The following is a 21,555-nucleotide window of genomic DNA, read 5'->3' on the forward strand; positions in this document are numbered from 1 at the left end:
CTTTCTAATTAAGCAACCGGGTTAGAACAAAACCCTGCAGCTACTGCGGCCCTTCAGGACTGTGATTGAGGACCCCTGATCTATAAGAAAAAAGTGCTCTAAATGTGTGTTTTCTGTAGACCATTCATATTCTAACTATAGATTTGGTTGATTAGCATTGCATAATATATTTTTAATATGACTGCATAACATTGTTTATGAAGATTCTGTCTCTGACAAAAAGTGGCTCAGCCAACCTTTTGCACTAAATCACTATTAGTTACCTGATTTCCTGAAATATCAGCTTTGTTACTAATCTTGGCCTGATGGTTTCTCTGGAAAAATATTGAGGTAACATGCTATACTGTAATCCTGTTCACAAATCTTGTATAACCATACATTGCAAAGTTCATATGTTGTGTTATAAGCATTTTGGCATCGTCATGTGAAATTAAGTATTGCCTCCTAAGTGAATAATACATTTTATGGATGTTATTTTTCTTTTTTTTGGGTTCCATGATTTTTAGGGCCTGGCTTAGTGTTCATCGTGTATCCAGAAGCTATTTCTAAGTTGCCTGGTTCATCATTCTGGGCTGTTGTCTTTTTCATCATGTTGTTTACACTTGGGATAGACAGCTCTGTAAGTAAATCCTTTGTACTGGCACATTTTTTTGGCACTGTTAAAATCTATCTATCTATATATATATAATTCACTAAGGCAAGACACCCATGAAAAGGCAAGACACCCATGGAAAGCATGCCGGAAGGGGCGTGGATTCACTAAGCCACCGACAAGATACCTATGGCGCACGCAGGGAGGAGCCACGCCCACCAACTCCAAGACCATTGGATACAACGACAACTCGCAGAGCCACGCCAACACAAACTTGAGCGCGACGACACAGAAAGAACGGCGTCATTTATATTCATCTGTCGTAGAGGCCTCATGTACCTCCGAGCCACCTTGACTGTTCATAGAGGCATGTTTCTCGCGGAGGTGAGTCGCCATATGCAGCGTGAAAAACAGTTTGCGAGGGGTATCCTATGAGATCCTTAAAACAATCCTTTACAACTGAGGTTAAAACACAATGAAGTAAGCAGTCTTTAAAAACTGAGTTTTTGGTTACGACGCACGACCGCGTGCACCATAGCAAACTGTTTTACACGCTACATACAGGAATTCGCATCCGCGACAAACATGCGTCTTCTTCACTCACGGACAATTAGTATATGTTGCTCTCTCCAGAGTTCCATCTTTTCATTCACTTTCTGTTGTATCCTCAAACCCTCCCTTTTTAGACAACTGTGTCTTTCCAGAAGTGTTCAACCATCAATAAATAATTATGCGGCGTTTGTTATGCTGCGGGTTCACTATTGTGTTGTATTTTGCTCTCTCCAGAGTTCCATCTTTTCATTCACTTACTGTTGTATTCTCACACCAACCCGTTTTAGACAACCGTGTCTTTCCAGAAGTGTTTAGCATTCAATAAATAATTATGCATGAGATTGAACGTGTGTCTACCCGGCGCAGAGAGGTGTGGGTAAGCCGTTGAACCCCATTTGGGCTGCAAACCGTGGAATTCCCACTAAGTGCGACTCATACGCTCCCACTGGTTGCGTCCCTACCCTTTGTGCACACCCCCCTCCCACCTCGCTACTACTGTGGTCAGGTGTCTTGGTGGATTATATATAGAAAGGCAGCCAACAACTTAAGTGACGAGTTGGAGGTGGGCACATGAGCGAGCAGTACATACTGAACGAGAATTCAGCAGACTAGAATGACGGAGGGAGCTGAATGGACGTCCTTCTCCTCTCCTCCCGTTCCACACTCCGCGCCGTGCACCCCCATCCCTCTGTCTGGCAAGAGAAGGCACGATTGCGGTCCGCCAGTTTTCAGTCACGGACGATTGTGTGTTGGTTCGTTCCGTGCATTGTTACAATGTTGCTTTTCTTGCTGATTTATTACATTACCGATTTTTCAAATGTTAATTTTCTCCCTGTGCTTAAAAATCATTAAAAAACCGGCCTGATTATGCGGCGTATGGTACGCCGCGGGTTGACTAGTATATATTAAAAAGGCAGTAGAACTTACTACCTTAGCATTTTAATGTAATGTGATTAATACTTGTTAATTAAATTCTTTCCTTGCATCATTGTAGTTTCTTTATTCTTCACTTGTTTCCACATGTTTCTTGCAAGAACTTATGTTCCTTTCCACAAACCAAAAACAATGTGAAGCTCAATTTAATAATTTGTTTCTCCAGTTTATGTATTGGAATTTCCTGATATCACAGCCAGCCTTAGTTCCTGACTTATACTTAGTGATGAAACTTGATGATACTTTATGAAACCTGGCTTGGGATTGACCAAAATTAGATGAGTGAGATAAAGAGTTCAGAAATCTTACATATATGTGGGATATCTGCATAATTTCAGCATATGAAGGAATATTTCAAACAAAATTAAATTAATAAATACACAAATAAATATATTGTGAAATGTGACAATAAATAGATAGATACACACTGATTATATGAGCATAAATAATTAAATGTGTCATGAAATGTTTTTGTTGATTATTTTTTATGTATTTATTTAATGACTTATGGTAATTTGTTTGTTTTAGCTTGAAATGAAAACTGTCATCTTTACCTGTCAAAACTGAGAGGGTGGGCTGTAACCAGTACTGTTTTTTGTTTGGTGAATTGTCAGTAGTGGGGAACAATCAAATATTGCAGAGTTTCACATGCCCGTCAGGCACAGGATTTCTAAGGCAAGTATACTAATATTTGAATTGTGTGCATCTGTGGCAGATACAAGTACTGTACAAGAAAAGTTGGCCAGAATTAAAGATTTAAGTGCTTTCTATCAATGATTGATCAACCAAAAAACTGTACTCATTAGAGTCCACCTTCTCAACATTCAAAGGTGATAATGACAGTTTTCATTTAAAGCTGTATTTCATGTTGCATGTAGTGTCATTGAAATAAATAAATGAAGAAATAAATACATAAAGAAATAAGCAATAAAAAATATATTTCATGAAATATAAAAATTACTTATGCTCACTCATCATTGTGTTTGTATTTACTCATTGAAACTTCTAACAATACATGTACTTATTTGCATATATAGTTATTTTTGTCCAAACTTTTCCTCCATATTAGAACAGTAATTTACAATACAACATAAAGGAAGTACATAAACTTTAGTGTCAGCAGTAAATGAGCCCATGCCTTCCTTAAAGTAAATAAAGAGGTGCTTCTCCATCAGGCCTGTTAGTGTTATTAGCACTTCCGTTTACATGATGGACATGTAATGGAACCTTGAATTTGAATGTGAATTTTGGAATTTTATCTGACAGTGCTAACAGAAACTATTTTGAATCATTACCTTTGTAGTGATTACTTGACAGAACATTCTCCTATTAAATGTGTTAAAACGCTTCCATTAAACAATGCAAGAGCACACTGTAGTTTTACATTCATGTTAAAGTAAACAGAAAAGAAAATTTATATATTAATGTACTGTCTTTGATACATTTCCTTCTTACCCCTGGTAGATGGGAGGCATGGAGGCTGTCATCACAGGACTGTCAGATGACTTCCAAATATTGAAAAGAAACCGGAAGCTGTTCACTTTTGCCACAACTTTATTAACTTTCCTGGTGGCTATGCTGTGCATTACAAGTGTGAGTAACTTTTATTTTTGTTTGAACCTATGCCTGTGTAAATAGTTCATCATTTAAAAATAGCTCTAGCTGACAAAGAATGGAAAGTGAAAAAATGTCTGCTGATTTTGAAAAAAGAAACAGTGAAATCTGTGTCCTGGTTCCACTGGTCACTCTGTATATTGAGTTTGTACCTTCTATCCACGTTGGTATGCGTTTTTCTCTGGGTATACCCAAAATGTAGCAAGGAGTTGGGTTAAGTGAAAATACTAAATTGCCGCCATGTCGGTGTGGTTATATGCATCGGTAAGCCATGTGATGAGCTTCTGCACAGTTGAGGGCTTGTTACTGCATGACTCCTAGGATAGGATCTGGTCCCATGAGACCCTGAATTAAATGAGATGAGCTTGAGAATGATATGTATGCTTTTTAAAATGTTAAGCTACGCTGTTTGTACTTGTTGGACGTTCTTTTCCTAGGCTAATACAATCAAACATAATGATTCCTGCGTGTGAAAGAACGGTCAAAGGGTTAAAAGTAAGATATATTTCTTATACTTGTGGCCAATCTTAAACAATTAAAACATCTGCAGTTAATTACTGTCTGTTACTTGTTACCTCCTCCTCAGTTCATGTGCAGACTATTGTATGTTTATAAGCAGTACATTACTCTCTGTAGGAATTTTGCAATTCTTTTTAATACTAATTAAATAAGATCATTTTGCAGCCCATACACATCTTTATCTAGAGCATTGCCAATATACAACCACTTGTAAAACACAGATGAGTAGAAACATGGCATATAATTTTCCTGAAATCATTTTACAATATTTTATTTGCAAAGTTTTGTTTTTATCATGATCAATGGGGCAACCTATGGAACCTCCTCTTTCTGTAGAATTGCTTGAAACAATCTAACATTCTGTTAGATTATTGTACTGTAATTGCTTGGTGAAATAGTTTTTGTGGATATACAAGATGTGAAGTTATTTATTTACTGTACTGCAATGTAATCAAGTGTTTCTGTACCAGACTATTCTTCAGATAAAGATTGAGGTTTGGAAGGACCATAAAGTATGTTTATAGTAATAAATGTCAATTGTCAAATATCTAGTAGCTACAAGAAACAGGTGTCTGTCTTCTTAATGACATATCAACAGGAAAAATTATTACACTGTGCCTAATATTATTAATTCATGATACTTTAGTGAATAAACTTATATCAGTTTTATGTTATATCAGTAGCCACCTTTAGGGCGAAAACTGAAAATAAATTCATGATTAACTGATTAGTCAGTTATGTTAAATACACATGTTAGAGATATTGAATATTTAATTAACATTAACCTAAGAATGGAATTAGTACTTTACTATGCTTAATTGTGCGAGGACAGTGGACAGTGTTGCTACTTCACAGCTTTAGAGTCATGGGTTTAAATTTTAGCCTGGGCACTGCCTATGTGGAGTTTTCACATTTTCACTTTGTGCGTATGGGTTTTTCACTACTTTGTGCTGGTCTAATGTCCCTTCCAGGAATGATTCCTACCTTGCACCTAATGTTGCCAGGTTAGCCACTGGTCCACTGAGACTGTAAACTAGACAGGTGTATTAGAAAATGGATGGAAAGATGCATTTATATGTGGTTCCACATTGAATTCATAAATTATACACTGTCTGCATTTTTTTCTTGTTTTTCTGGGAGCTCTCGTTTTTTTCTCAAATCCCTGCGATGTACTGTACATTTCAGATTGATTAGCAAATCTAAATGGTCTATGTATGACTTAGTGTTTGCATGTAAACAAGTTTGCTAAAAGATAGACTGGATCCTAATCAAGAGCTGGCTGTTGCTATTATAATCTTAGCAATCTGCGCTAAGAGAGAGACATTTTTAGCCATGCATTGTAATGGTAGTCGTCTCATATGATACTTAACCAGCTATAGGGTTTTACTAGTGAAAAGCAGGCGGCTTATAATGTCTTTATTTTTCACCACCAAGAATTATTGCAGAGACTTTCATGGGCCTGATTATAAATGGATTTCAAAAGATAAACAGCTTTGTCTCCTTGGTAGCTGCTTCACCACTCTTCTGCACACTGCGAATATTAGTCATGCTATGTTAGAGCCAATATCGTATCAATTTCTACATTCCTTTACAAAATCTGGTTAGGGTTAGGGTTTCAGGGTTGTGGGGATCTAAATTCTATCCTCGGGTACTTGTACAAAATTCAAGGAATATCCTGATTGGGAAAATACATACACTTGCCATTATGCTAATTTACAGTCGGTGGTGGATATACTATCATGCCATTCTTGGTGTGTGCCCAGCTGCCCATGACAGCAAGAATTTGTACCAAAACCCCCGCTTGTTGACTGCATCCTTGCCTTCAATTACAAAAAAGATGCAGTTGTCTTTCCTTGGAGCTGACAAGATTCTGTGTATACATTAAAATGTTCACATATTAAGGGTTATAGAATTTTAAAGTGGTGCTGTACATACTTTAATGAGAATCTTGAAACACTTAGGTTCTTTGTTCAACTTAAAAGATCATTTTACTTGATGATTTTGGTTTTCTCTTGTGGTTTAAGTATATCCAGGTATGTGAATGGACTACCTGTATTGTAAAATTGGTCATCTGTCAGTGATGGTGTAATTATTAGTTTGTGCCATGCAGTAAAACAGAAAGAAAGTCATGGACTGAAAATCAAAATATATTTAATAAATAAAACAGTGAACTACCTCATTATTCAGAGGGGATGAAACTGCCCTTTGTTTTATATAATCAGAAAAATAATACCCTTGTTTAACACCACTTTTTAAATAAATTGATATGCATTAACATTAAAAACTTTTTTTTTATTCAGTTGTTTAAATTGTAATTGCAGTGTGGTATAGTGGGGCTTTGGACTTTTAACCTTGAAGTTGTGGGTTCAAATCCAGCTACTGACTCTTTGTGACCATGAGCAAGTCACTTAACCTGTTTGTGTTCCAATTGGAAAACTAAAAGAAATGTAACCAATTGTATCATAAATGGTGTAAGTTGCCTTATATAAATGCATCGGCCAACTAAGCCATTGTAATTGTTTTTACATTAAAAATAATAAACTACTGAAAATTACTAAAGATTTACAATAATTTTCTATAAAAATCTACTGATGTGAAACTGATTCATTTTATTTTTAAGAAATATTTCATTTTTTCTGTGTACATTTTTCTGTGGGTGCTACATTTTTAATCCAGATGTGGCTGTTAGGTGATGCAGTAATAAAATGTACAAGTGTATGGTTTGATTTAAAAATTTTCAATAGATTTTATACTTGTTAAGGAAAAAACAATCACACTGATTTTTTTTAAAAGTTAGAGGTACCATGCTTCAGCTATGCCTTCATTAGGTATGCACCTACAAAGAAAAAGGATACATGATATATAAGTTAAGTGTGGGAGGGGAGAGTAAAATCAAAAGGATGAAAGGAATATCAGACGAGTGCAAAAAGCAGCCACTAGAAAAGATGAAGATAGACATTAAAGGTAAGTCGGTCATTCGGTGCTAGATGTATGTGTTATTTAAATTTCAGCTTCATTTCTCGTGTCTTATTTGAAAAGTGCTTTTAAAACTCAGTGAGAAATCACATATGAAAAAATCATTGTGGCCGTAATCAAGAAATGTAACATTTTTCAGCATAGGCTTAATTAGGCCTTTTATCTTTACAGCTTAAACATGTTCTCAAAAATCAGCAAGCTATCTTCCCTGCATTACAGGTGTAAACAGCTGAACACTTTCAATAGAAAGTCCAGTTTTTAGGTCTTCAATATAAGCAGGGTATGTGTGATAGTGAATTTTACAAATGTATCTGTAGTATTGGGGACATAATTAGAACTGATGCATTAACTCCTGTTACAACAGGAAGTGCCTGCTTGGGAAAATGGCTCTACCTCTGAGGGAGAGAGCTGTGGACAAAACCACTGGATCATGTGTGGGTTAGGAATAAAAGGCTCCAGAGGAAAGATAAGTGAAGAAATTGTATATAATAATCTGTTGTAAGATGAGAATAAGCAAGATACAAGTTTTCTACTTCTGGTGAATAATGTAGAGCCTGTTCTTGTCTTGACTGTGATCTCTCTTTTCAGTTTACACACATTCTGATTGCTTTGTTTTAAAGCCCTGATTCATCACTGCAGAGGCAGTGGAGTCTGAGAAATTGTCAAAAAAGTTGTGGAACTGGCCACGGAAACAGACAGACAGACATTGTTAGTTCACCCAACACACGTTTATTTACACAAATATTTACAAATGAGTTCAGTGCACGTCCCAGTGCCACCAGCACCAATCCCCCAAAGTCCAGGCCTCACAGTCACCAAATGCCTTTCCTTCTGGCCGCCTCCACTCCACTCTCGAGCTCCGTCCACTTCCACCCAACTCTTGCTGATGACGGAAGGGAGGCGGCCCCTTAAATGGCAACCCAGATGGGCTCGAGCTGCTTTCCCGGCAATCCTCCGCGGACACACCCCTGTATGGCGGAAGTGCCAGCTGCACACCCTGAAGCCCTCCGGGTGTCTCCAGCACTTCCTGGTGTGGCAGAAATGCTGAGGTCCAGGGTTCTTCAGGCACAGGGGCGCTGCCCCCTCGTGGTCTGGTCCTCCTGGGCGTCCCGGCTAGGCTCCACCCCCAGCTGCATGCGACAAAGGAAACATTTTTTACTGTAAGATAACTTTGTGTGTCAGTAATGAACATCCTGGGAAGTAAATAAAGAGATTCACTTTGAGAAATAATGTTAGTGGAAAATGCATCGATTGTGAACTTATGAGATGGGATGAATCTGTAATAGTGGTTAATGCATATTCTGAAGCTGACTTCTGGTGCAGGAGACAGTACCAACACAGGCATCAGCAGGTCAGCTTTAAAGTCTATATAAGAGGAAAAGGACACTCTTACACCATTCTGATAGTAATGTTGGAATACCTAGACCTCATTTTAGCACCTGCAGTGATGAAACAGGAAGATAGTTTATAGATGATTTCAAGGAGAATATTCAAGCTGTCAAGATCACTAAGGCTACTATGGACCATTTCACATTCCTTTATCATTGCCACATTGGTCGGTTTTCTTTTTTTTGGTTACTCAAAACATATAATCGTAAGATAATGTACAATACAGTCCATCAGCTGCCAGAGATATCCATGTTACATTAAATAATGTTTTTACATATTTCAATTGTCCTCTTAGCTTTATTGTTTTTCTGCTTACTTAATGAATTTAAATACTACTTGAATTAAATTTTAAACATAATAAACAGTGGAAGACTGTTAGCCCATTTTACTTTGTTTATATGAAATCTTGCAATCAATAATACCAAATTAATCTATACTAATAAAAGGCAAAGCCCTCACTCACTCACTCACTCACTCACTCACTGACTCATCACTAATTCTCCAACTTCCCGTGTAGGTAGAAGGCTGAAATTTGGCAGGCTCGTTCCTTACAGCTTACTTACAAAAGTTGGGCGGGTTTCATTTCCAAATTCTATGCCTAATGGTCATAACTGGAAGGTATTTTTCTCCATTAACTGTAATGGAGTTGAGCTGGAAAGGCGTGGGGGAGTTTAGTGTGACATCATCACGCCTCCCACGTAATCCGTGAACTGACTGTCAGCGCAGTGCGTAGAAAACCAGGAAGACCTCCAAAAGCGCTTAAGAAAACATGCATTATATAATTGAGAAGGCAGCGAAACAATAAGAAGCGAGCGAGTGACATATACTACCATATTCATGAGTGCTGCTACCTCGGAAAGAAAGCAAGGTGTAAACCTAAACTTTAAATTAAGTTCATAGACAGGCTACCACTGGCGTTTCACATGCCCACAGGTAATGCGGGATACAAGTTTAATGAGAGGGCGCGGGATATAAGCGAGAGTTTTGATCACTTTGTAACTAAGTTAAAATTGTAGGTGAAGGGGTGTGCTTATGCAAATTCGAGACTGTGTTTGTGGGGATTGACAGTTAAAGGCGGGTTGGGGAGTCACGTCATCATCTCCCTCCCATTTACCTCATTTCGCTCTGAGCTGAGCTCTGCGCTACGCCGTCTTCGAAGCAACTTCGTCACACTGCCACCAAATACTCACAGAAAAATCCACAAGTTAATACACACGCTGTCTCTAGAGTTTCTCCACACTGAATCCTCCAGGCACTACTTACAAAAGGTTACATTGACAATCGTGTTACGTTATTTTTAAAATCTTTCCTTTTCTTAGCACAAGCACAGCTGAGAAGCTTGATGCATGTGCTCCATAGCGTTAAAAATAATGCATTTAATCACACTTTGCATTACAAGCAAAGGGAGCTTTTGTCAATGCATGATTTCCTGGTACACGATTACATTGATCAAGCGCATCCCGATTCATTTTACCCTCGCACCACCTTAGTTTGAGAAGAAGTATGAAAAATATGAGGTTAACACAGAAAAACAGATCACCAATTCAAGCTTTATGAATAATCGATTAAGCCATCAATAATTGTTTTGGTAAAGCCATCCTCCTTCCATTTTATAATTTTTCCGCCACTAGCCATGATTAAATGAGCGGTAAAAAGTAAGAGCAAGCGAGGGTGACTTATTTAGGCAGGCATATATATGACAGCAACACTCATGACAATGTCAATCATGTTACGTTATTATTAAAATGTTTCCTTTTCTTTTCATTACTTCTTTAACACACTACTTCTCCGCTGCGGCGGGGTATTTTGCTATATATATAATATATGAATTACCTCCAAAAGCTGAGACTTTTGATATCATGAACGTGTGTACAAAAGGGGTCTCCTGCCCAGCAAAAGTCGAGCAGCCAGCGCGCGTGCATAGCTGTGCCGGCCTTTGAGGCGCTGACTGCGCTTCTGCCTTAAGTCAAAGTGAGCACTTTTAATTTTTTTCATCCTCCCCCTGCGCTATAGCCCAGACAAGTGCAAACCACGGGACCCCTTTTCTACACCACGGCAAAATAATATTAAGGCGATTCACACTTTCTTTTGCGTATCGATTATGAGGTCCTCAGCTCGGATTATGAAGACACGCGCACGAGTGGAGGACTGACAGTGCCATCACAGCCGATTAATGGCGGGGCGTCTCACCAGTCTACACAAGACCCACATGCTGTCCCAAAAGGCGATCATAGCGTCAGCGAACACATCTCTCTATACTATATAAAAGAAAAAGGCAACTTTCCTTTCTTTACACCTTTTTCCTTTTATCCCAAACCAAAGCCTTTCTCTCTTAACACTGCAGAGGACACAAAACTAATTTTCTTTAATTGCGGTAAGGCACATTACCAGAGGCACAAATTTGAGCGTTCACATAGAAAATGTAATTTCTATACCACAGCCGTCGTGTAGCGCCTTTCAAAAGGGATCTACTACCGAGAGATGATCCATATACATTTTAGCTGCTGTTAGTTACTTACCTGTTGTGTTACACAGTCTTTAAAATGTAGTTTACCATAACCACTCCAGTAGTGCTCAATGTACCTGTACTTCTTAAAATTTAATGTTTTACTGTTTAATAACTTATAGACTATATTTTATTATTTTTCCCTTGCACTCAGTGACCAAAGCTATACACACACATATAGACACATACAAACATACACACAAGTATATGTATGTGTATATATATATGTATGTGTATATATATATATATATACACACACACTATCTAGATTATATATATATATATATATATATATACACACACACACACACACACACATACATACATACATATATATAATTGTGTGTGTGTGTATGTATGTGTGTGTATATATGATGTAGATAGGTATGTATGTATATATATATATATATATATATGTGTATATGTAGATATGTATATAGATATGTAGATATGTATGTGTATATATATATGTATATATATATATATACAGTATGTATGTATGTATGTGTGTGTGTGTGTGTGTGTGTGTGTGTGTTTGTGTGTGTGTGTATATATGACAGCAGCAATCCAAGCTGTGAGAAAATAGTAAAAAGGAGGCGTGTCAGGCGTGTGGTACATTTTCTGATGCAGCTAGACGAAAATAACTTTGTGATGCTGCCACCAAATACACAAAACAATTACTTTGACAATCGTGTTACATTATTTTTAAAATGATTCCTTTTGTTTTTCATAACTTCTTTAACACATGACATCGGTATTTTGCTATATATATATATCACAGCGACACTCATAACAGTGACAAAACAATTACATTGACAATCATGTTACGTTATTTTCAAAATGTTTCCTTTTCTTTCTCTTTCCTTCTTTAACACACTACTTCTCCGCTGCCAAGCACGGGTATTTTGCTATGCTATATATATATATATATATATCTATATATATATATATTATATATATATTTTATATATATATATTATATATATATATTATATATATATATTTTATATTATATATATATTATATATATATATATATATAGATAGATAGATAGATAGAGATATATATATATAGATAGATATGAGAACAACACTCATATCAATGACAAAACAATTACATTAACAATCATGTTACGTTATTTTTAAAATTTTTCCTTTTCTTTTTCGTACCTTCTTTAACACACTACTTCTCTGTTGCGAAGCGCGGGTATTCTGCTAGTAATGTATATTTTCTTTAGATGTGTTATATTGCAAGATGGCACCACTGAGTATGATTGACTTTCTGCCAGCTTCAGTCCAACAGTGTTTTTACTTTGTATTATGTGTTATTTTATTTACTTTTTTTTTTTACATCCACTTCTTGAGATTTCATGAGTTAAGATTGCCAGACACTCATTAATATAGGATTACAAGTCACTCACTAGTTTTCTGATTCCATATTCACTGACTTGGGCTGGTCGAGTGAGATTCTTCAGGAAAACCGCAACAACAACAGCAGACACCCCCAAAAACACAAAGGGAAACACTGCAGGAATATGCAATAGGTTGAGGGATTGAGCACACTGAAAATTTTTACATAATGTCCATTCACTGGTGAAAAAACTGGATGACACTGGGGGGAAGGATAACGTTTCAGCAAAACATTTTGGAATGCCACATCTTTTGTCTCACAGAGACATGGCTGACACTGATGGTACTGGATCATGTAATTCAGCTTGCTGAATCTCTGAGTTTATCATATGGATAGAACAGAGGATTCCAGCTAATTGAAGGGTGGAGGTGTATGTCTCATGGTCAACAATAACAACTGGAGCGACAGCAGGAATTTGTGTTTTATTACACTGTACACTCAACAGAAACACACAGGGAAATGCAATAGAGTGTGTAATAGGCTCAAACACACTGACCCCCAAGGCCCAGTGTCCTATTAGCCAATATCCAGTCACTTGAGAAAAAGCTGGATGACATCAGAGCAATGATAAAGGTCCAACGAGACATAAGGGACTGCAACATTTTTTTTCTTACAGAGACATGGCTGACTATAGTGGTACTGGATCGTACAATTCGCCCTGCTGAATCTCTGTTAGTTTACTGTATGGTAACTGGCATTTCAGGATATGTTTTAAGATCTGTGCTGATCAGCTTGCACCAGTGTCAAAGGTAATATCTAATCTCTCCTTAACCCAGCCTATCATACCAAAATGCTTTAGAAGATCTACCACTATCCTTGTACCTAAGAAATGACATACAACCTGCCTGAATAACTATTGTCCAGTTGCCTATAATAATGAAGTGTTTTGAGAAGCTAGTCAAGAATTATATATGCTCTTCTCTGCCAAACTTTCTTTATCCATTACATGCTGCTCAAGTACATCCACAGAGAATGCCATCACCTTGATCCTTCATACAGTACTGGACCAACTGGACAACAAGAGAGAATTTTGTGTGGATGCAATTTATAAACTATGGTTCTTCATTTAACACAATAATCCCCTCTTTACTCCTCACCAAGCTCAGGGACCTGCATCTGAGCACTTCTTTGTGCAACTGGATTTTTAACTTCCCGAGAGATAGACCAAAGCTGTTTTGTGTGGGTGGCCACACTTCATCATCCCTTACTCTAAAAAACGCACTTCACAGGGCTGTGCTGTGAACCCTCTGATGTATTCCCCTACACAAATGACAGCGTGGCTGCATGTAACAGTAAAATCATTGTTAAATTTGCTGATAACACAGCTATGGTAAGCTTTATCCCTAATAAAATTGTGCAGGCTTATCTGGATGAAATGTAGAGCATGTCACATTGTGTCTGTGCAGAAGACAACTCCTAAATGTCAGCACGGGAAAGCAACTGATTGTGGACTCTGTGAGAAAACAGAAGAGGCACTACCACCCCCACAGTATTAACAACACTCAGAAGGACAGTTTTAGATACCTACGTGTCCATATCATATAGGACCTACCCCGGTCCAAACACACTGACACCTTGGTAAAGAAGATAAAAACAATGTCTTTACCACCTCAGGCACCTCAGGGATTTCAGGCTGCCCTTCCAATTATTGCAGAACTTCTATAAATTCACCATCAAGTGACAAGGAAGCATTACTGCTGAGTTTGGAAACAGCACACACCAGGGGCCTCATGTATAAACGGTGCGTACTCACAGAAATGGTGCGTAAGAACGTTTCCACGTTCAAATCGCGATGTATAAAACCTACACTTGGCATAAAGCCACGCACTTTTCCACGGTACCTCATACCTTGTCGTCCGCAAGTTCTCCGCTCGGTTTTGCAGACTGGCGGCACCCAGCGTCAAAGCAGTGCTACTGTTCCTGTGTGGTTACACCTTATTTTCCTGATGCGGCTTTATAAATACACTGAAACTAACCGCATATTGTTTATTAGTGTAACACATCTGATTGTAATTAACTTGTAACAATATAATGGTCCAGGGAATAGCCATAGTATTCCAAATACCATAACTGCTTTAGCGTTGTTACTGTAACTGCACCTTCTTCTTTCAGCTGCTCCCATTAGGAGTTTCCACAGCGGATCATCTTTTTCCATATTACTCTCACTGCACCACTCTGAGTATTTATATCACTGTATCTGAGTGTGAATCACAGCAGCAGTTGATCGGAAAGAGAATTATCGGTATACAGCTCCAAGTACACGCTGTCTCAGCCACTGCAAAACGTTTCAAAGTCTTTCTTGTACGGACCTCGCGGTTCAGAAACAGTTTCATCCCAAGAACTATAAACGCACTCAATCAATTGCTCCTTGTAGAACTGTTTGTACTTATAAGTACAATCACCCCACTGTAAACTTGCACTACAGTTATAATATCGCACAACCTGGGCCACTTTATAAAGCGCGTATTTACATATGATGACGATATCATTTTAAGGTGAAATGCAGGAAAATATGTTTATTATATTATACAGATAAAACTTTAACTGCATTTAAATAATCTATATTCTTCACTGGGAGTGTCGTGAAGGATAAAATAATTAAATATGTACTATAAAGATAGTTCAATGTTCCTTAAATGTTTTACAGATGGCTTAATGTCTATTACAGAGCTGATTGTGTGAGGATTGGGTATTTGGGGAAAGAAAAGCAAGGACTGCAGTGGCGGCTATGCCAATATATATTGAATATAAAACAGAAAGAGAAAATAACAACACATCTAAAAACGTAGCAACAAATTTCGGTAAAAGTTAAATGCTTGTGTCATGAGCACGAGGCGGCTATGCAGTGTCTGCAACGGACGTGGCCATCCACCGTGCATTAGCTACCTTACTGACATTGGCGGGTGAAGGAACCACCGATTCTTCCTCTGCCCAGTGCCACCACAAGCCTAGAGCCGCCCCAGAGTACTGCTGCAATAAATTATTTCATCAAAGGTCGCACACAGTCACTGCGCCGTGAAACACATGTTTAATAACGTGCTTTAACTCCTATCATCATGAACATGATATCACGTATACATCTCAGTATTTTAGTTATTCAGAGAACTGTAATATCACGAATGTAATGGATTCTGTGTCCAGTTGGATGAAGAGAGCTGGTTTAAGAAGCAAGTAATGATTCACACACATAGAGCACATAAAAGATCAAATACAAAACAAAGCATTTAACGTGCTACTTTAATTACGATGTGATTTGAGAAACTGGTTAATTAAACGATTTTAAGATGAAGTTTATGATCTACTTTAATGACAAAATAAACTACGTGATTAAAGTGGAAATGCCGAGATTGAAGTTGACATTTCGTGCTTTTTCCCCACTGTGTGCCTTTTTTCTCTGTACCCTAATAAGCTTTCATATGACACTCAGACAGTGGGCTACAACTGACCTTTTCACCGCGACTTTGATATGTGACTTCTTTTTTATTTCCGGCACTGTGCAATTTTGTGAACGTGAGCTTTCAAGTTTCTCCAACACGCTATGTCATTTGATCAACTTCCTTTTGTTGATTATACCACGGTTTATTTGAACAAATAGTATGTTTTTCCTTTGCCTCCACTTGGTATTCGCTGAAATTCTTATATTTTCCCCCGTGCTTTTTCCATTGTCTTTTCACAGAAGGCTGAGCTTAAGGGCGATTTATATTCATTTGCATTTTCAAAGAGGCGTAATTCTGGGAGGAGTTGGGGCGTTACATAAAGCGCGTGCACGAGCGTTACTTTTCCCGCTGATCGGGATTTATGTAGCGGAAGAACGTGGAAGTTGGAGTACGCACAGATTCCTGCATCTGGATTTTTTTGTGTGAGTTCTACGCACGGCTTTATACATGAGGCCCCAGGACCGCAAACCTCTACAGAAAGTGGTATGGTCAATTGAATGCCCTACTAAGTGTGCACTCCATAACTTCAAGGACATCTACACCAAGTGATGTCTGATCAGGGAAAAGAAAATGATCTGTGACCCCTGCCATCCCAACAATGGCTTCTTATCTGTGCTGCGGATAGCTATAGTAAATGCTACTCCTGCCTAAAGTCCAGTTCAAAGACTGAGGAGGAGCTTTTCCCAACAATCCATCCGCATGTTGAAAAAGGAAAGTGTCTAGAACTACAGGATGCCCTATTACATGAAGTTATCTAAGTTATTTATTTAGATATTATTTACCACAAATTTAGAAATCCACAATTAATGATTTTTGCTCTTATAAAGTCATGTATTATTGTTATTGTTCTTTATAATCTTCTTAAAGGCACAGTCAAATTGAGCAACCGAAGCTTTTCACTACGCATCATACATATTTGTATAATTTGTATGTGACAAAATTTAATTTAATTTATTCCTCCGTAACACAATATGCAGTCATCTTCTTTCAATGTTAACATTAATCATAAGAGTCCCAGACATGTAATTTGAATTTTTACCTAAAAAGATTGTATTTAAATATAGGCAGCAAATAAATGTAAAATGGTTTATTTTCCAATAGCACAAAATGTGCAAAGTTCATCTTGATCATACTTAAATTTTGCTGGTGTTAGTTTAATAGGATACATTTTACGTAAAATGCTATGATTTGATGAACCCACCTCCCACCTTGTAGCTTGGTCATAACTGTAATTTCTTTTTCAGCCCCACACTGGATGAAGGCTAGGCAATTAATATTTCAGCATGGAAATAACCTTTACCTATTGTAGATGCATGCAGCATGTGTGGTGTAGTAGTTAAGGCTTTGGATTTCAAACCCTAAGGTTGTGGGTTGAAATCCTGCTACTGACACTGTGTGATTGTGATCAAGTCACCTCACCTGCCCGTGCTCCAATTGCAAAAGAATAAAGAAATGTAACCAAATGTTGTAAGTCGTCTTGGATAGAAGCGTCAGCCATTTGACTGACTCAGTCTACATTTCTTACATTGTTTTGTTCATTCCTTACTTATGTTACTCTTGCATCTTTTTCAACAAAATAATAGCCCAAGGAATACAGCTTAATTGTTGTCATAAGATACAGTAATTTTGGGGGGGAAGTGTTCCACATTGCTTCATGTAAATTTCTTGGACATCAATGTTCATTAAACTAGAAATAATTATTAAAGCCAAGAATGATTCTATTTTCACATGGTAGGTATTTTGGTTCCCTGTTATATTATAAATTATATTTATGCATTCAAAGTGTACATAATATTCCTCGTCCATTATCAGTTATTTAATGCATCCATCTTACATCTGTATTGTCAAGTGATATACTGAGCAATAATAAAGGAAATATTCTCATTTAACTTGACAAAAGGGACAGCATAGTATTATTTATATTAATTAATGAAGTCTTCAACATTGTTTTTGCCAGAATTGTAGCACTTGAACTTTTGTAACATGTAGCATCCTTCTATGTAAAGAATTGTAAAGAAAACATTTATTTTAACAATATCAAGTTAATGTGTATTGCTCCAACTTACACTGCACTGATAACATGTTTTTTTTTTTACCTTACTCAAATGGTAGAATCATAGCCTTCTGCCTACTATACCAAAATTTGAAATTGATATTTTTCTTAAAATTAGGAAAAGAGTAATAAAAATAAATAAATGTATATAAAAACTTGTTTATTACATTTCCTAAAATTAGGAAAAATCACATTAACTTAACAGTTTGAAATGTCTTTAGAATCTAGAAGGCATTTATTAATGTGAATAATTAAGCCATCTGAACTACTGCTGGACCTAAAGGATATTTTCAGTATCTTTGAGTAATTATTTCATATTAAATTATTTTCTATATCTGCTGTCTACATGGCCATAGCCATGGTAATTGGTGTCTACATCTGATATTAATGAAATGTGGTACAGTATGTCTTACTGATTTAAAATGTACTCATTGTTATACAAACCTGCTATTTAATAGTCTGGGTAGATATATGAAGTCCAATTTTTCTTTAATTATAGGGTGGGATATATGTTTTCAATCTCCTGGATCGTTTTGCAGCAGGAACAGCTATTTTATTTGCTGTATTGATAGAAGCTATTGGCATATCGTGGTTCTATGGTAAGTATTTGATTTAGTACTTGTATAAGCATAAATATATCCTTGATAATTACCTATTCATAATTGGAATTAATAGAGGCATTCTTCTTTTAACCCAAGGACTGCATTACTGAAGTCAGGTAGTTATAGTTTGCCAAAACTGCTCAAATTTGACATTGCTGCAGCTTTATAAATAACTTGTTTATTACATGCTTAAATGACTTAAGATTGCCCATTACTGCTGGGGTAGATTCAGGCCCAAAACCATGTTCCACATATATTACATGAAAGTATTAGAAAAATATTGACTATACACTATATGATAAATACAATGGGAGTCATTTGTACAATGACATTTTATTTGTCATAAACAAATTATATATACTGTACAATTTGAAGTGAAGTACTTAGCTGCTCATCTTCACTGACTGTGCCTTTAGGAAGAAAAGTACAACAATTATACATGACTTTAGATATTGTCACAAACTCGACTCAGAGTCATAGAAAGGTTTGGGGCAGCCACCTGTATAATTGATTTCCTGGCTGCAAAGTCGGTAGGTAGATACAGCACTGATGTGCACAAAACCGAGCCCAAAACAGAACTGAAGGAAAAGGGAAAATGTGGAGGCTTTTAAAGGGGAAGTCAAGAAGTGAGATCTAAGGGGTTGGGCTCATGAAGGTCTTCAGCCATTGGTTCAAGCACAGATGTGACATCACAGGGGCCGGTGCCGGAAAGGTCTCCTTTCATAGGCTCCGAAAATGACATCAAGAGGGCCAGGTGGAATCTCCCGTAAATGGTCTACAGGAAAGGGAGAAAAAGAGTCAGTGCACTCGGTATGACTCGCAACTGTCCTTACTCAAGCCCTTTAGCTGCCTCCCATGCTCACATGTGTGGCAATATATATATCAAAAATCATTAATAGAAATTTACATATGTGATAAATAATAAATAAATAAATGACTTAATTACTTAAATGACATCAGGTAGGAGTGTTAACAATAGAGATTCTTTTGATGGTGAATTTATAGAAGTTCTTTAGTAACTGGGAGGGCAGTCTGAAATCCCTGAGTTGTCTGAGGTGGTAGACATTGTTGTGCCTTCTTTACCAAGGTTCCAGTGTGTTTGGACCAGGTTAAGTCCTCTGTGATGTGCACACTGAGGTATTTGAGACTATCCGCCTTCTCCACTTGATTGTTGTTAATACAGAGAAGATGGTAGCGCTTCTTCTGTTTTCTCCTAAAGTCTACAATCAGCCTCTTTGCCTTGCTGGCAGTCAAGAGTAGGCTGTTGTCCTGACACTAGTGTGACAGACTCTCCACTTCATCCAGGTAAGTCAGTTCTTTTTTGTTAGAGATCAGTCTTACCACAGCAAACGTGACAATGATGTTACAGTCATGTACAGCTATGCAGTCATATGTGTAGACGGAACTCAGAACACAGCCCTGTGGAACCCCTGTGTTGAAACTGGATGATGATGAAGTGTGGCCACCCACTTGAACCACCTGGGGTCTGCCTGTCAGGAAGTTAAAAATCCAGCTGGACAGTGAAGTGCTTAGACAAAGGTTCACAAGTTTGGTGATGAACATAGAGGGGGTTATTATTTTAAATGCAGAATTATAGTCTATAACTAGAATTCACACATAAATCCCTCTCTTGTTGTCCAGGTGGGCCAGTACTGTTTGACGGATCAAGGTGATGACATTCACTGTGGATCTACTGGTGCGATGTGCAACATGGAAACAGTGTAATGGATCCAGTTGTTTTATCAGAGAGGAGCATATGTGATATTTACCTAGCACTTGATAAAATTCTTTGCTATAGTCATTAGTGAAACAGGACATTAGCCATTCAGACAGGCTGGATTTGGTTTCTTAAATACAGCAAAATCTGATTTTTTTAAAGCATGTTGGTATGACAGATTGAGTTGAGGAGCGATTACATATTACCGTGAACACTGGTGCAAGCTAATCAGCACAGATCTTAAAAGCATGTTATGGAATACTATCTGGATCTGCTGCCTTCCTGGTGTTCACTTTTCTAAAAGTTCTCCTTAACGTTGTACACTGGCAAAGTGAACGGTTTCCTTACTAAGTGGTTATGCTAGTGCAGATGAGTTGTATTTGTGGCTCGCATTAGTGGCATTCACATCAATGTTCGTATAGAAGTAATTAACCATGTCTGCCAGAGAGGCATCAGCACAGACTGTGGTGGGAGTAGTTGATTTATAGTCTGTTATTGTCTATTGTGCCAAATGTGCCTAAAATTAGACTGTACAGATTGCCCTTTCACTTTCTCCCTGTGTCGTCACCTTTTACGGCTCTCCTCAGATTGTACGAGATGGCTTTGTAATTACCCAGAGATATACGCAGCACTGTTCATGATTGATGCATCACAAATGGTTTTATCTACCCATGATTTCTGGTTTTGGTTAAGTCCTGATAACAACTTTTGGTGCTGTTTCATTTATGAGAAATCCTATATAGGAAGACATAGCTTTTGTACACACATTGTTGTCAATATTAGAGCTGTGCCTGAACATATCCCAGTTAGCAACACTGCATCAGTGCATAACATCACGAATAAATGGAGCTTCTCGCTTTACCTTTTGTTTGTATTTGGGCATAAGAAAGATAGAAACATGATGGAATTACCTGAAGGCTTTATACTTTATCGCCCTCACATAGAGTATAGTAATGACACAATGCCCTGTCCACTCTGGTAGAAAATGTATAAGCTGATAATGTTCACCATTTCCTTTTCAGACTAGCGTTGCTGAAATTTCCAGCCACATTGATGGTAATATCCAGGTTTTCATTCTGGTGGCTGCCGAGTTTCTCATATAGTTCCATCTGGACAGTGTTGATAATCGTTAGGAGCTCCAGATCAGGCGAGCAGTAGTGTAATAAAACACTTATATTCCTACTGTTGAACCAGTTGTTGCTGACCATGAGATATACGCCTCCACCTTTCAATTTGCTGGAATCCTCTGTTCTGT

At 37.5% G+C, this 21,555-nt stretch overlaps 1 protein-coding gene across 2 annotated transcripts in view; it reads left to right on the forward strand.

Annotated features, from left to right (window-relative positions):
- The window catches only part of slc6a2 (solute carrier family 6 member 2), a 105,333-nt gene that overhangs the window by 55,894 nt on the left and 27,884 nt on the right, over nt 1-21,555 (forward strand). For both annotated transcript variants that reach the window (XM_039762928.1, XM_039762927.1), the window contains exons 9-11: nt 507-619; nt 3,542-3,670; nt 18,481-18,580. In XM_039762928.1, coding sequence (XP_039618862.1) covers nt 507-619; nt 3,542-3,670; nt 18,481-18,580 — 342 coding nt within the window. The remainder of the gene's footprint in view (nt 1-506; nt 620-3,541; nt 3,671-18,480; nt 18,581-21,555) is intronic.

The sequence above is a fragment of the Polypterus senegalus genome, chromosome 9 (assembly GCF_016835505.1).
Source record: "Polypterus senegalus isolate Bchr_013 chromosome 9, ASM1683550v1, whole genome shotgun sequence".
NCBI lineage: Eukaryota > Metazoa > Chordata > Cladistia > Polypteriformes > Polypteridae > Polypterus > Polypterus senegalus.